General features: G+C 40.7%; 1 protein-coding gene across 1 annotated transcript in view; it reads left to right on the top strand.

Annotated features, from left to right (window-relative positions):
• The first annotated feature begins 3,951 nt into the window (after positions 1–3,951).
• LOC127444822 (uncharacterized) overlaps positions 3,952–12,771 on the top strand; it is a 48,785-nt gene continuing 39,965 nt past the window's right edge. The window contains exons 1-25 of the mRNA XM_051704363.1: positions 3,952–4,002; positions 4,134–4,155; positions 4,259–4,286; positions 4,372–4,447; positions 4,584–4,730; positions 4,826–5,037; positions 5,132–5,232; positions 5,332–5,450; positions 5,589–5,765; positions 7,774–7,805; positions 7,902–7,999; positions 8,128–8,153; positions 8,285–8,306; positions 8,466–8,493; positions 8,583–8,664; positions 8,801–8,947; positions 9,043–9,254; positions 9,349–9,449; positions 9,549–9,667; positions 9,806–9,982; positions 11,977–12,008; positions 12,105–12,202; positions 12,331–12,356; positions 12,488–12,509; positions 12,669–12,696. Of these exons, the coding sequence (XP_051560323.1) occupies positions 3,952–4,002; positions 4,134–4,155; positions 4,259–4,286; positions 4,372–4,447; positions 4,584–4,730; positions 4,826–5,037; positions 5,132–5,232; positions 5,332–5,450; positions 5,589–5,765; positions 7,774–7,805; positions 7,902–7,999; positions 8,128–8,153; positions 8,285–8,306; positions 8,466–8,493; positions 8,583–8,664; positions 8,801–8,947; positions 9,043–9,254; positions 9,349–9,449; positions 9,549–9,667; positions 9,806–9,982; positions 11,977–12,008; positions 12,105–12,202; positions 12,331–12,356; positions 12,488–12,509; positions 12,669–12,696 (2,183 nt within the window). The remainder of the gene's footprint in view (positions 4,003–4,133; positions 4,156–4,258; positions 4,287–4,371; positions 4,448–4,583; positions 4,731–4,825; positions 5,038–5,131; positions 5,233–5,331; positions 5,451–5,588; positions 5,766–7,773; positions 7,806–7,901; positions 8,000–8,127; positions 8,154–8,284; positions 8,307–8,465; positions 8,494–8,582; positions 8,665–8,800; positions 8,948–9,042; positions 9,255–9,348; positions 9,450–9,548; positions 9,668–9,805; positions 9,983–11,976; positions 12,009–12,104; positions 12,203–12,330; positions 12,357–12,487; positions 12,510–12,668; positions 12,697–12,771) is intronic.

Here is a 12,771-nt window from a genome sequence, read left to right as displayed (position 1 = left end):
ATTTTTTGTATGTGTATATGATGGATGAGTTTGTATATTTTTTGTGTTGTGTGTGTATAGTGTAAAGGAGTTGAGTCAGCATTTTTACAGTCTGGATCCAGTAAGACAGAAGTGGATCTATTCTTTCTTCATGTACCCTTTTCTCTCTAGAAACACATCCTCAGGTGAACACACACTATCTTTATTTTAGAATGAAGTGTTATGTTTGTCAGATCATGCTGATGTTGTTTTTGTACTATTTTGGTTTTGGTGCTGTATTTTGTGAAGGTTGGGTGCATGTTTGTGTAGCCTGATTTTGTGTCATTATAGGTTGTGTAGATCCAGAGGACAGCAGTGAGGACTGGCTCATGAAGAACTTTGGCTCGTTCTCTGTCATGGCTCAAATGCGAGACTTCACGTCCATCAACATGCTCTTCAGTGGGGTAAGAACATTATTCCAGCTTCTGATGTTCACCTGTGGGTCATGCAGCCTTTCAGGGTTGATAATGACTGATCCTATATCACAGATACGGTCCATAAAGTTTCAATTGAATTTAGCCTGGATTATTCCCTTAACATATTGTCAATCTTACATGCTTTGCTGATGTCTTGGAGATGTTCTAAGGTTATTGCCTGTCTCGGCAGTTGGAAGTTTTGCACCTCCTGAGTCCGGAACAGAAGGCAGAGCTTCTACTTCATCCAGAGGAGGTGGGCTTGACTGACAGCTCACTCAGCCACGTGTTTCAGAGTTTGCTGTCCTCTCTGCTGCCCTCTGAGGACTCACGGCCATCAGAAAACAACACAATGTTTTATATGGGCACCGTTCCATCACCCTCACCGCAGGACCCCCTCCGACAGGCAAGAGAAACATGAGCCACAACCTCATGGATGTAGATGAGTCGATCTGTAGCTGTTCTTCAGGAGCACTGGACATTAAATAACTATAAACTGCAGAACTACTGGGAATAAATGACTCTATTCAGATATTTAATGGTTCTGGTCTTACAGTATATGGCCTGGTCTGACATGTAATTTTTGTGACTGCAGGCACTGAATGGTTTCATGATGGCCTTTAGACCCGTCGGGAGTTTTGTTAGAGATTTTGTGTCCTTGACGCAGCAGGTAACACCACGCAAACCACAGTTGTTGCTAATCAGCACTCTCCTAAACTCCAAGCCCTGTTTTAATAATCTGTTCACTTCCTCCAGAAAAACTTGAGCAGCATGCGGAGTGCAACACTTGTGGAGACTATGATAAACCTGACGCTCGCTGAGATCGCCGCTCCTTACAAGCAGTATTCCACCCAAGTTCAGCAGGTGGATTTGGTCACATTTGACCCCACAGACGTTAACGACTGGTTCACAAAAGTAGTTTTTCCCATCCTCAGACGATTCCTTCCCGACGACCAGATAGAAATCTCCTCCAATCTCACAGCTGTCTTCCATAACCAGTTGTGAGTTTACCATGCTAGTATTGTCAGTTATCCACTGTTGAGGCTGCACAAAACATATATAGTCCCTCTGATAGAGTAATGAGAACACTGATGTACCTTTGGGTGTTTTCTTTAGCTACATTGAGACAGGGATGGGAACTGGAGCCCAAAATGAAAGTCAAGACATCTGTGGAGTCATTATTGATGACAGAACATGTGCGGTACGCTGAAAGCACACTGGAAACATGTACTATTCCAAACTTCCTTTCTGCTGGCATGAAATTATGTTTTCATATCATATCCACATGATGTGATTGTGTTTTTTCTAGTTGACTGACCTGGTGGAACATGTAGCCGCTATCCTGCACTGTGCAGCCCAATCGAACCTCACACTCACTGAGGAGACACTCATGAACGTTCTTCTGCATCTATCCCAGAACCTCAATGCTCTCCTGCAGCAGCTCTCCTTGACTGTAAGCACATGCCTGTAATCACATTTTCCATCTGTTGTTTATAAACGAACACTCTTAGTGAGGAAAGTATTTTAAACTTTGTCTATCTGTCTATGATACTATTTCTAAGAATTTCGCTAACATGTTGCTCCTTGCCACTGTCCCAGAACTTCAGTTCCCAGAATTCTCCCTTCAGTAACATCCTGGACCAAGTCGTTCATGACACCTTCACTGTGAACAGCTTGCAGGATGAGTCTTTTGTCCAATTATGGTTCCAAGTCAAGTTGAAGCCTCTACTCTCCACACTGACTCCAGAATATCTCACATGCCTCAGTCACAAAGAGTTCAGCTGCCAAACCTTCCAGTTACTGTACGTCCACTGCATACACCCAGATGGTCTTGCTCAACCTCTGCTCTCACCTGAAGTTTAAATATCACCTGACAACTGCACTCATCCTAACTGAAATCATTTGATTGTGTCCTGTCAGTGTTTCAGAGCTCAGTGAAAACATGTTCCTGATGTCAGAAGTAGGAGCACTGACAGTTTATGAGTATTTCATCTTGTCATTCCTGAGTCAACAAAATGCTTCAGGTACATCAATCTGTCCATTAATTTATCTGTCAGGTAACAGAAAGACACAGAGCGCTTTAGAATAATCTATGACATGCACCTAAGCTTTGGAACACACTGCCCCAAAACCTCCATGAAACAATATCGCTCCAGATCTTTAAGACCCAATTCAAAACGTATTTATTTACACTATATTTTTCAACTGACTGATCCTCGTAAAGCTGTTGTCTCTGCATTATACATGCCTCAGTTTTTGTGTTTTGATTATGTATGCTTGCTTACATTCTTGAAATTACTTTAGATGTTAATTTGTGTTTTTGCCTATACTTTCTAAAGCATCATTGGGTCCTTGAAATGTGCTATATAAATAAAAAAATATTATTATTATTATTATTATTATTATTATTATTATTATTATTATTACTATGTGTTTAGGTGGCTGCCTTGCTGAAAACAGCAGTGTCTGGGTGACTTTTAATCTTGGTAGATTTTCACAATTTGCAACGCTGAGAGAAATTTACCAGCTGAACCAAGACTTCAATGCTGTAAGTTTACTCCACTCCCACTGACCACAACAAGTGCAGAATTTCAGCATACTTTCACATATTGCTAAAGCAAAGATCCAGTTGTATGCTTTATGTCAGATATTGTGTTTGATTGATTTGGCTTCTGCTATTTTCTATCACAGTGTGTCTTGAGGTATGTTTAATTATTCTGATGAATGCTCTGCAGCTGTCATTTGTTAAATCTGTTTTATTGAGGAAAATGTTGGTAATTGGTTGCATGTGTTTTTTGTGTGCGTGTGTCTTTCAGATTGAGGCACTGATGGTTTTGTCGCCCAGACAGACAGCTGAACTGATAGTTGAGGATTTCCCAGGTCTTCCGGCGAAAAGCGTGATCATAAATGAGGTTTTTAATCACATCCTGATCTCTCCTGAGGAACGTGGTCTCCTTGAGATGCTTGGACACCTCATTGTGCTCACTGATGAGGTAAAAACATCTCTGGCAACCTGTTGGTCTATGGGCAGACTGTAGGAAATTTGTACGTGATTGATTTGCAACTTATTTTCATGTTTCGTTTTGATATCAGATGGGTCTAGAATGCACGTCATACCAGCAGATGTAAGTAACACCAAATGTTTCCAAAACAACAGTTTCAGTCACTCACAGAGATCCAATTACAAAGAATTTATCTTGCTGTCTCTCAGAGTTCAGAGATTGGAGGAATCTCTGTCTGTGGTTCCTCTATATATGATGCAGCCCATTCAGGAGAGAATGAACCAGCTGAAAGAGATTGCACCACCCGGTACATACTCACACTCCACACACACATTTGTTCTGCCATCTAAATGAGGGCATATAACTTTTTTTTCCAAAATAAAACTAAATGCAATTATTAAAGACTTGATCTATGGCCCAGTTTTCCCTTTAAGAAAATCCACATATTGAGGTTTTGTAAAATTTAGCTAACATCTTTTTTTTTGGGCAATGTTGTCCCTATTGCTTGGATAGACATCATGATGTCATTGTGTTGTTTTCTTACAGGTTGTTTTCCTCCACTTGTTACGGTAAGAAATAACATTTGAACTTGATGTGTATTTTCAGAAACATTACAGCTCAAATACAGAAAGATTTATAGTGTCCAGATTTAAAAAGCTGTTCATAATCTGTTATTGTTGTGTGGTTACATAATTTACAGTGTATTTCAACTCCAGTCAATGGTAAGTTATATTAGATATTGTTGATGGTGTGAAATATTGTTTTACAATACAAAAAATGCTTTTTCGGGTTTCACTTTAACATTCCTTTTTGTGTACTTTACAGAAACAGAAATTTGTGATGGAGTCAACAGGTAATTTTCATTGGATGTTTTAATGCCAAAGCACATCAAATTCATGTCATGCAAATTCGTGAAAAGCATTTTTCTCACCCCACAGTACTGATACTCTCCTGTCAGCTGGTCTCTTGGAAGTCCCCTGTAATATCAGTCTGGAACAGTACGCTTGCTCTTCGGTAAGATCTCAAAGATATTGAGCATCATCACTTCACGTGTCTTGTGTCAGGGCATCTAATCCCCAAGATTTACTGAAATCACCGTAATACTTCCGAAAACCACAATTACCACTGATTAAATATTTTCTGTTCATAGCTGACATGCTTCACTGCTAAAAACCTGGCTGAACTTCTGATGTGTCAACTATCCAGCAGCAGCAGTCACTCAAAGGAGATCTGGAAATTGCTTCTCACCAAAACCAATGATGTTCTAGATCAAGCCCTCATCATCTTTTCCAATACGGTAGCAAATATGTTAAATAAGCCTTGTACAACTCCTGCTATTTTCCCAAGATTAACTGGGAATATCAAAATAATTATTCTTCATTATATCATCAGTCTCAGCCAATCAGAGGTGTGTCTGTGTCCAATGTGCTGGATGTGATTGGTGAGCTGAGATTGGAGCAGTTCAGTCCTGACCAATGGAGTGATATCGGTTTCATCAGCATGTTGTTAGGTCAGACTCTGAGACCGTTTTTACCATCCACATCAGCGACTCTACTGATGTGCCTTAGCCGCAAAAACCTCAGCTGCCCAATTTACCAGAACATGTAAGAGAAACATTTACTTGATGTTCCCAATAGCTCAAGACTATCAGGAGTTTATAAGATGCTTTACTCACCTTTATTTTGAACAATTTCCTAGTCTGGAGGAGTTCAGTTCTCAATTCTCTCTAATGGATGAGACAGAGAGAAGAAACATGGTGGAATTTTTCATCTTGCCCTTCCTCAGAGGAAACACGACAGGTGAGCAGGAAGTCTTTCTTTTCCACAAATATTTCAGACAGAATTTTGGAAATGGTTTTGTTGATCATGAAGGTGATTGTACTGTGTTTGTTGTGTCAGATCCGGGCTGTGTGTTCAGTGCTAACACCAACACTGAGTGGCTGCTAATGAACTTTGGGCCGTTTGCTCAGTTTGTGTCTCTCAGAGATGTGTTCTCCATCAACACACACTTTGATCCTGTATGTCTTTACATCTTCAACATTTGATTTCTTTAAAGAACAGAGGACAAAAAGAAAGAAAACAATGACTGCCCACATCTTCAGACTTACCACTGAACTTCGTACCATCACTTTTCTTGTTTTCCCATCTGTCTTTAGTTGGAGACCCTGGTGTATCTCTCTCCGGGTCAGATGGTTGGACTGATGGTTGATGAACTTCCTGGTCTTCCAGAGAAAGATGTGGTCATCAATAGAGTGTTTAATCACCTGCTTGAGTCTCCTGTGGAACGAAGACTTCCAGAAGTTCTAGAAAACCTGCTCTCACGATCACAGATGGTAAAACTTACTTTGATGTTAACAGCTTGTTAGTTTTTACACATGGATTATGAGAAATAGGATTAGAGGTTGAATGAACAGTGGTCAAATAACTAAAGGATAATACTTTCAGACTGTTTGTTTGTTCTGGAAGACACTGTGGATTTGTTCCAAAACCTAATAAGCTGTCTCCAGAGGCAGCATTTTAAAGCCCAATGTATACTTCAGTTAGATGCAAATGCTAGGTGTCTGTGTACAGGATGCATCACACTACCTTTGTCATTAGCAGAGTGCTCAAACACAACGTGTGCGGCCCGCTTTTTCTAAACCACGCGTATTCTGAATGTGCGCCTGGAATTTGTTTTGCGCTAATTAGTGGCTCCACAGTGCGGCAACACTCACAGTTCAGCTGTTGCTTAGCAAAAAGAAGCACTAGAAGAAGATGTAATCTCCAGAAAACAACAAGAGATGAAGCTGGAAACAACAATAGCGGATATGTGCATCAAGAAGAGGTCAGGAGATACCTTTGTATAGCTCGAGTCTGAAGGAATATAAAGACATCGTTATGGGTCTAAATTCCTGAAGAGAAATAGTCAAATTAAGTAAACTTGAAAGGCAGAGCATTCAACAGAAGTGTTTGCATTAAAACCAAAGTATACTTTGGGCTTAAGGCATCATAGGTGCTCCCGACCTAACAGCTGTTCCGAAAGGTAGGTACCTTAATTATGCTGTCTCCCAAGCTATTTCGTTTTGGACAAATTCTAAGGTACCATCATATGTATTCTTCCAGAGGTAGGCAATCCCAGAATGCACGGTGAAGAGCTCGGTTAAAAAATAAATCCAATATGTCAGACGAAGCGAGATCAGTTTTGGTTAAATAATTATAATCCATTTAATACTGAAAACAGTCAATACTTTTTTTTAATATGTGATAGAAAACAGACTATTTTACCCAAAATGTGTGTGTGGTATGTCATTCCTGTCACATCACCCTCGATTGAAATAATAATTCCATACATTTGGGGGCCTGAGTAGCTCAGCGAGTACTGACGCTGACTACCACCCCTGGAGTCGCGAGTTGGAATCCAGGATGTGCTGAGTGACTCCAGCCAGGTCTCCTAAGCAACCAAATTGGCCCGGTTGCTATGGAGGGAAGAGTCACATGGGGTAACCTCCTTGTGGTCGTGATTAGTGGTTCTCGCTCTCAATGGGGCGTGTGGTAAGTTGTGTGTGGATCGCAGAGAGTAGCATGTGCCTCCACATGCGGAGTCACTGTGGTGTCATGCACAACGAGTCACGTGATAAGATGCGTGGATTGACGATCTCAGAAGCGGAGGCAGCTGAGACTTGTCCTCCGCCACCCAGATTGAGGTGAGTAACCGCGCCACCACGAGGACCTACTAAGTAGTGGGAATTGGGCATTCCAACATTGGGAGAAAAGGGGATAAAAATAATAACATTTAAAAAAAAATCTTTACATTTATGTAGTGCTTTTCTAGGCACTCAAAGCGCTTTACTATGTGCTTTACATTATAATGGGGGAATCTCCTCAACAACCACCAGTATACAGCATCCACCTGGATGATGCAACAGCAGCCATAGTGCACCAGAACGCTCACCACACACCAGATATTGGTGAAGAGGAGAGTACAGTGATGTAGCCAATTCATATGTATAGGGGATTTTTAGGAAGCCATAATGGATAGAGGCCAATGGGCAAATTTGGCCAGGACACCGACCGGGCTTACACCCCTACTCTTTACGAGAAAATCAGTAGCATGTTGAGTCTCCCTTGTGCTGTGCATGGGGAAAATTATTTGAATGGCACGTAAAGTTAATGCCTATGAAGAGCGTTCCAAATCAGTCTCTTTGTGTCTCCATTACAGTTAGGATGCTACCATTTAAGACAGTTGCCTAAGTAGGAAGTTGACAGCAAGGCAGCTCACTAGGCCCTAAATCTCTTAGGATTCTTCATCCATCCGAATCAATTATCTAATAAAAGCACTGACACATGTTCCTGTTTCCACAGGTCTTTATTCCGTGCAGCTCCTACATACTGATGTAAGTGTTATTGAGCATCTGATGTCACATTATTGTGTCTCTGGAGTTACTTCTGCTGATATCTCCAGCTCCTCTAATTCCATGTTTCTTCCTCAGTTTTACAAGACTGTTCCAGGCTTTACCCTTCCTGCCATCAGAGATGGTGACTCTGGTCCTCAACACAACTGAAGAACTCAAGCAGAATGGAGAGAGAGGTCATTCCTTTCACTTACTCTATCATCGTGTCTTCATGATCTCTCACTGGTCACTTTACTACAAAATAAAAATGTTTCTTATTATTTCTGCCATAATGAATGGTTAAATGTGTGCATATTATTTTCAGGCTGTTCACTTCCTGAACCTCCAATAGTAAGACTTATCATTCATTCCTTAATATTTCATTTCATTATTTTAATTCAGTAAACACCTTCAATTCATATCACACCAGATAATTCATAATTCATCTAAGCTGTAATGTATGGTATTTTCTTTTCTTTTAGTGTCTAGTCACACCAGTGAATGGTAAGTGGATGGAAAACATACTTGCTGATGCAAAACAAACATTTGTTTTAGAACAGAATCCCCAATGACACCACATAATATTTTAGATTTCTCATTTTTGTATTCAATTATAATTGAAACTGAGTAGCACTAATCAATGTGTTCTGATTAATTTAACAGCTACAAGAGTTTGTGCAGCAGTCAACAGGTATGAGCAAATAATCTTTTGCCCACTTTGGCACTGTGACATCATCTGTGAGACAGGAAGTACTCATGAAATTCTGATGTCTTCCACAGTAATGAGCTGGAGACTCTCCTGTCAGCTGGTCTCTTGGAAGTCCCCTGTAATATCAGTCTGGAACAGTACGCTTGCTCTTCGGTAAGATCTCAAAGATATTGAGCATCATCACTTCACGTGTCTTGTGTCAGGGCATCTAATCCCCAAGACTTACTGAAATCACCGTAATACTTCCGAAAACCACAATTACCACTGATTAAATATTTTCTGTTCATAGCTGACAGGCTTCACTGCTAAAAACCTGGCTGAACTTCTGATGTGTCAACTATCCAGCAGCAGCAGTCACTCAAAGGAGATCTGGAAATTGCTTCTCACCAAAACCAATGATGTTCTAGATCAAGCCCTCATCATCTTTTCCAATACGGTAGCAAATATGTTAAATAAGCCTTGTACAACTCCTGCTATTTTCCCAAGATTAACTGGGAATATCAAAATAATTATTCTTCATTATATCATCAGTCTCAGCCAATCAGAGGTGTGTCTGTGTCCAATGTGCTGGATGTGATTGGTGAGCTGAGATTGGAGCAGTTCAGTCCTGACCAATGGAGTGATATCGGTTTCATCAGCATGTTGTTAGGTCAGACTCTGAGACCGTTTTTACCATCCACATCAGCGACTCTACTGATGTGCCTTAGCCGCAAAAACCTCAGCTGCCCAATTTACCAGAACATGTAAGAGAAACATTTACTTGATGTTCCCAATAGCTCAAGACTATCAGGAGTTTATAAGATGCTTTACTCACCTTTATTTTGAACAATTTCCTAGTCTGGAGGAGTTCAGTTCTCAATTCTCTCTAATGGATGAGACAGAGAGAAGAAACATGGTGGAATTTTTCATCTTGCCCTTCCTCAGAGGAAACACGACAGGTGAGCAGGAAGTCTTTCTTTTCCACAAATATTTCAGACAGAATTTTGGAAATGGTTTTGTTGATCATGAAGGTGATTGTACTGTGTTTGTTGTGTCAGATCCGGGCTGTGTGTTCAGTGCTAACACCAACACTGAGTGGCTGCTAATGAACTTTGGGCCGTTTGCTCAGTTTGTGTCTCTCAGAGATGTGTTCTCCATCAACACACACTTTGATCCTGTATGTCTTTACATCTTCAACATTTGATTTCTTTAAAGAACAGAGGACAAAAAGAAAGAAAACAATGACTGCCCACATCTTCAGACTTACCACTGAACTTCGTACCATCACTTTTCTTGTTTTCCCATCTGTCTTTAGTTGGAGACCCTGGTGTATCTCTCTCCGGGTCAGATGGTTGGACTGATGGTTGATGAACTTCCTGGTCTTCCAGAGAAAGATGTGGTCATCAATAGAGTGTTTAATCACCTGCTTGAGTCTCCTGTGGAACGAAGACTTCCAGAAGTTCTAGAAAACCTGCTCTCACGATCACAGATGGTAAAACTTACTTTGATGTTAACAGCTTGTTAGTTTTTACACATGGATTATGAGAAATAGGATTAGAGGTTGAATGAACAGTGGTCAAATAACTAAAGGATAATACTTTCAGACTGTTTGTTTGTTCTGGAAGACACTGTGGATTTGTTCCAAAACCTAATAAGCTGTCTCCAGAGGCAGTATTTTAAAGCCCAATGTATACTTCAGTTAGATGCAAATGCTAGGTGTCTGTGTACAGGATGCATCACACTACCTTTGTCATTAGCAGAGTGCTCAAACACAACGTGTGCGGCCCGCTTTTTCTAAACCACGCGTATTCTGAATGTGCGCCTGGAATTTGTTTTGCGCTAATTAGTGGCTCCACAGTGCGGCAACACTCACAGTTCAGCTGTTGCTTTCAAAAAGAAGCACTAGAAGAAGATGTAATCTCCAGAAAACAACAAGAGATGAAGCTGGAAACAACAATAGTGGATATGTGCATCAAGAAGAGGTCAGGAGATACCTTTGTATAGCTCGAGTCTGAAGGAATATAAAGACGTCTTTATGGGTCTAAATTCCTGAAGAGAAATAGTCAAATTAAGTAAACTTGAAAGGCAGAGCATTCAACAGAAGTGTTTGCATTAAAACCAAAGTATACTTTGGGCTTAAGGCATCATAGGTGCTCCCGACCTAACAGCTGTTCCGAAAGGTAGGTACCTTAATTATGCTGTCTCCCAAGCTATTTCGTTTTGGACAAATTCTAAGGTACCATCATATGTATTCTTCCAGAGGTAGGCAATCCCAGAATGCACGGTGAAGAGCTCGGTTAAAAAATAAATCCAATATGTCAGACGAAGCGAGATCAGTTTTGGCTAAATAATTATAATCCATTTAATACTGAAAACAATCAATACATTTTTTTAATATGTGATAGAAAACAGACTATTTTACCCAAAATGTGTGTGTGGTATGTCATTCCTGTCACATCACCCTCGATTGAAATAATTCCATACATTTGGGGGCCTGAGTAGCTCAGCGATAATTGATGTTGACTACCACCCCTGGAGTCGCGAGTTGGAATCCAGGATGTGCTGAGTGACCCCAGCCAGGTCTCCTAAGCAACCAAACTGGCCCGGTTGCTATGGAGGGAAGAGTCACATGGGGTAACCTCCTCGTGGTCGTGATTAGTGGTTCTCGCTCTCAATGTAAGTTGTGCGTGGATCGCGGAGAGTAGCATGAGCCTCCACATGCGGAGTCACTGCGGTGTCATGCACAACGAGTCACGTGATAAGATGCGTGGATTGACGATCTCAGAAGCGGAGGCAGCTGAGACTTGTCCTCCGCCACCCAGATTGAGGTGAGTAACCGCGCCACCACGAGGACCTACTAAGTAGTGGGAATTGGGCATTCCAACATTGGGAGAAAAGGGGATAAAAATAATAACATTTAAAAAAAAATCTTTACATTTATGTAGTGCTTTTCTAGGCACTCAAAGCGCTTTACTATGTGCTTTACATTATAATGGGGGAATCTCCTCAACAACCACCAGTATACAGCATCCACCTGGATGATGCAACAGCAGCCATAGTGCACCAGAACGCTCACCACACACCAGATATTGGTGAAGAGGAGAGTACAGTGATGTAGCCAATTCATATGTATAGGGGATTTTTAGGAAGCCATAATGGATAGAGGCCAATGGGCAAATTTGGCCAGGACACCGACCGGGCTTACACCCCTACTCTTTACGAGAAAATCAGTAGCATGTTGAGTCTCCCTTGTGCTGTGCATGGGGAAAATTATTTGAATGGCACGTAAAGTTAATGCCTATGAAGAGCGTTCCAAATCAGTCTCTTTGTGTCTCCATTACAGTTAGGATGCTACCATTTAAGACAGTTGCCTAAGTAGGAAGTTGACAGCAAGGCAGCTCACTAGGCCCTAAATCTCTTAGGATTCTTCATCCATCCGAATCAATTATCTAATAAAAGCACTGACACATGTTCCTGTTTCCACAGGTCTTTATTCCGTGCAGCTCCTACATACTGATGTAAGTGTTATTGAGCATCTGATGTCACATTATTGTGTCTCTGGAGTTACTTCTGCTGATATCTCCAGCTCCTCTAATTCCATGTTTCTTCCTCAGTTTTACAAGACTGTTCCAGGCTTTACCCTTCCTGCCATCAGAGATGGTGACTCTGGTCCTCAACACAACTGAAGAACTCAAGCAGAATGGAGAGAGAGGTCATTCCTTTCACTTACTCTATCATCGTGTCTTCATGATCTCTCACTGGTCACTTTACTACAAAATAAAAATGTTTCTTATTATTTCTGCCATAATGAATGGTTAAATGTGTGCATATTATTTTCAGGCTGTTCACTTCCTGAACCTCCAATAGTAAGACTTATCATTCATTCCTTAATATTTCATTTCATTATTTTAATTCAGTAAACACCTTCAATTCATATCACACCAGATAATTCATAATTCATCTAAGCTGTAATGTATGGTATTTTCTTTTCTTTTAGTGTCTAGTCACACCAGTGAATGGTAAGTGGATGGAAAACATACTTGCTGATGCAAAACAAACATTTGTTTTAGAACAGAATCCCCAATGACACCACATAATATTTTAGATTTCTCATTTTTGTATTCAATTATAATTGAAACTGAGTAGCACTAATCAATGTGTTCTGATTAATTTAACAGCTACAAGAGTTTGTGCAGCAGTCAACAGGTATGAGCAAATAATCTTTTGCCCACTTTGGCACTGTGACATCATCTGTGAGACAGGAAGTACTCATGAAATTCT

Source organism: Myxocyprinus asiaticus, chromosome 8 (genome assembly GCF_019703515.2).
Source record: "Myxocyprinus asiaticus isolate MX2 ecotype Aquarium Trade chromosome 8, UBuf_Myxa_2, whole genome shotgun sequence".
Lineage (NCBI taxonomy): Eukaryota > Metazoa > Chordata > Actinopteri > Cypriniformes > Catostomidae > Myxocyprinus > Myxocyprinus asiaticus.
The sequence above is the reverse complement of the archived record's forward strand: the minus strand, read 5'-3'. Positions and strand labels throughout refer to the sequence as shown.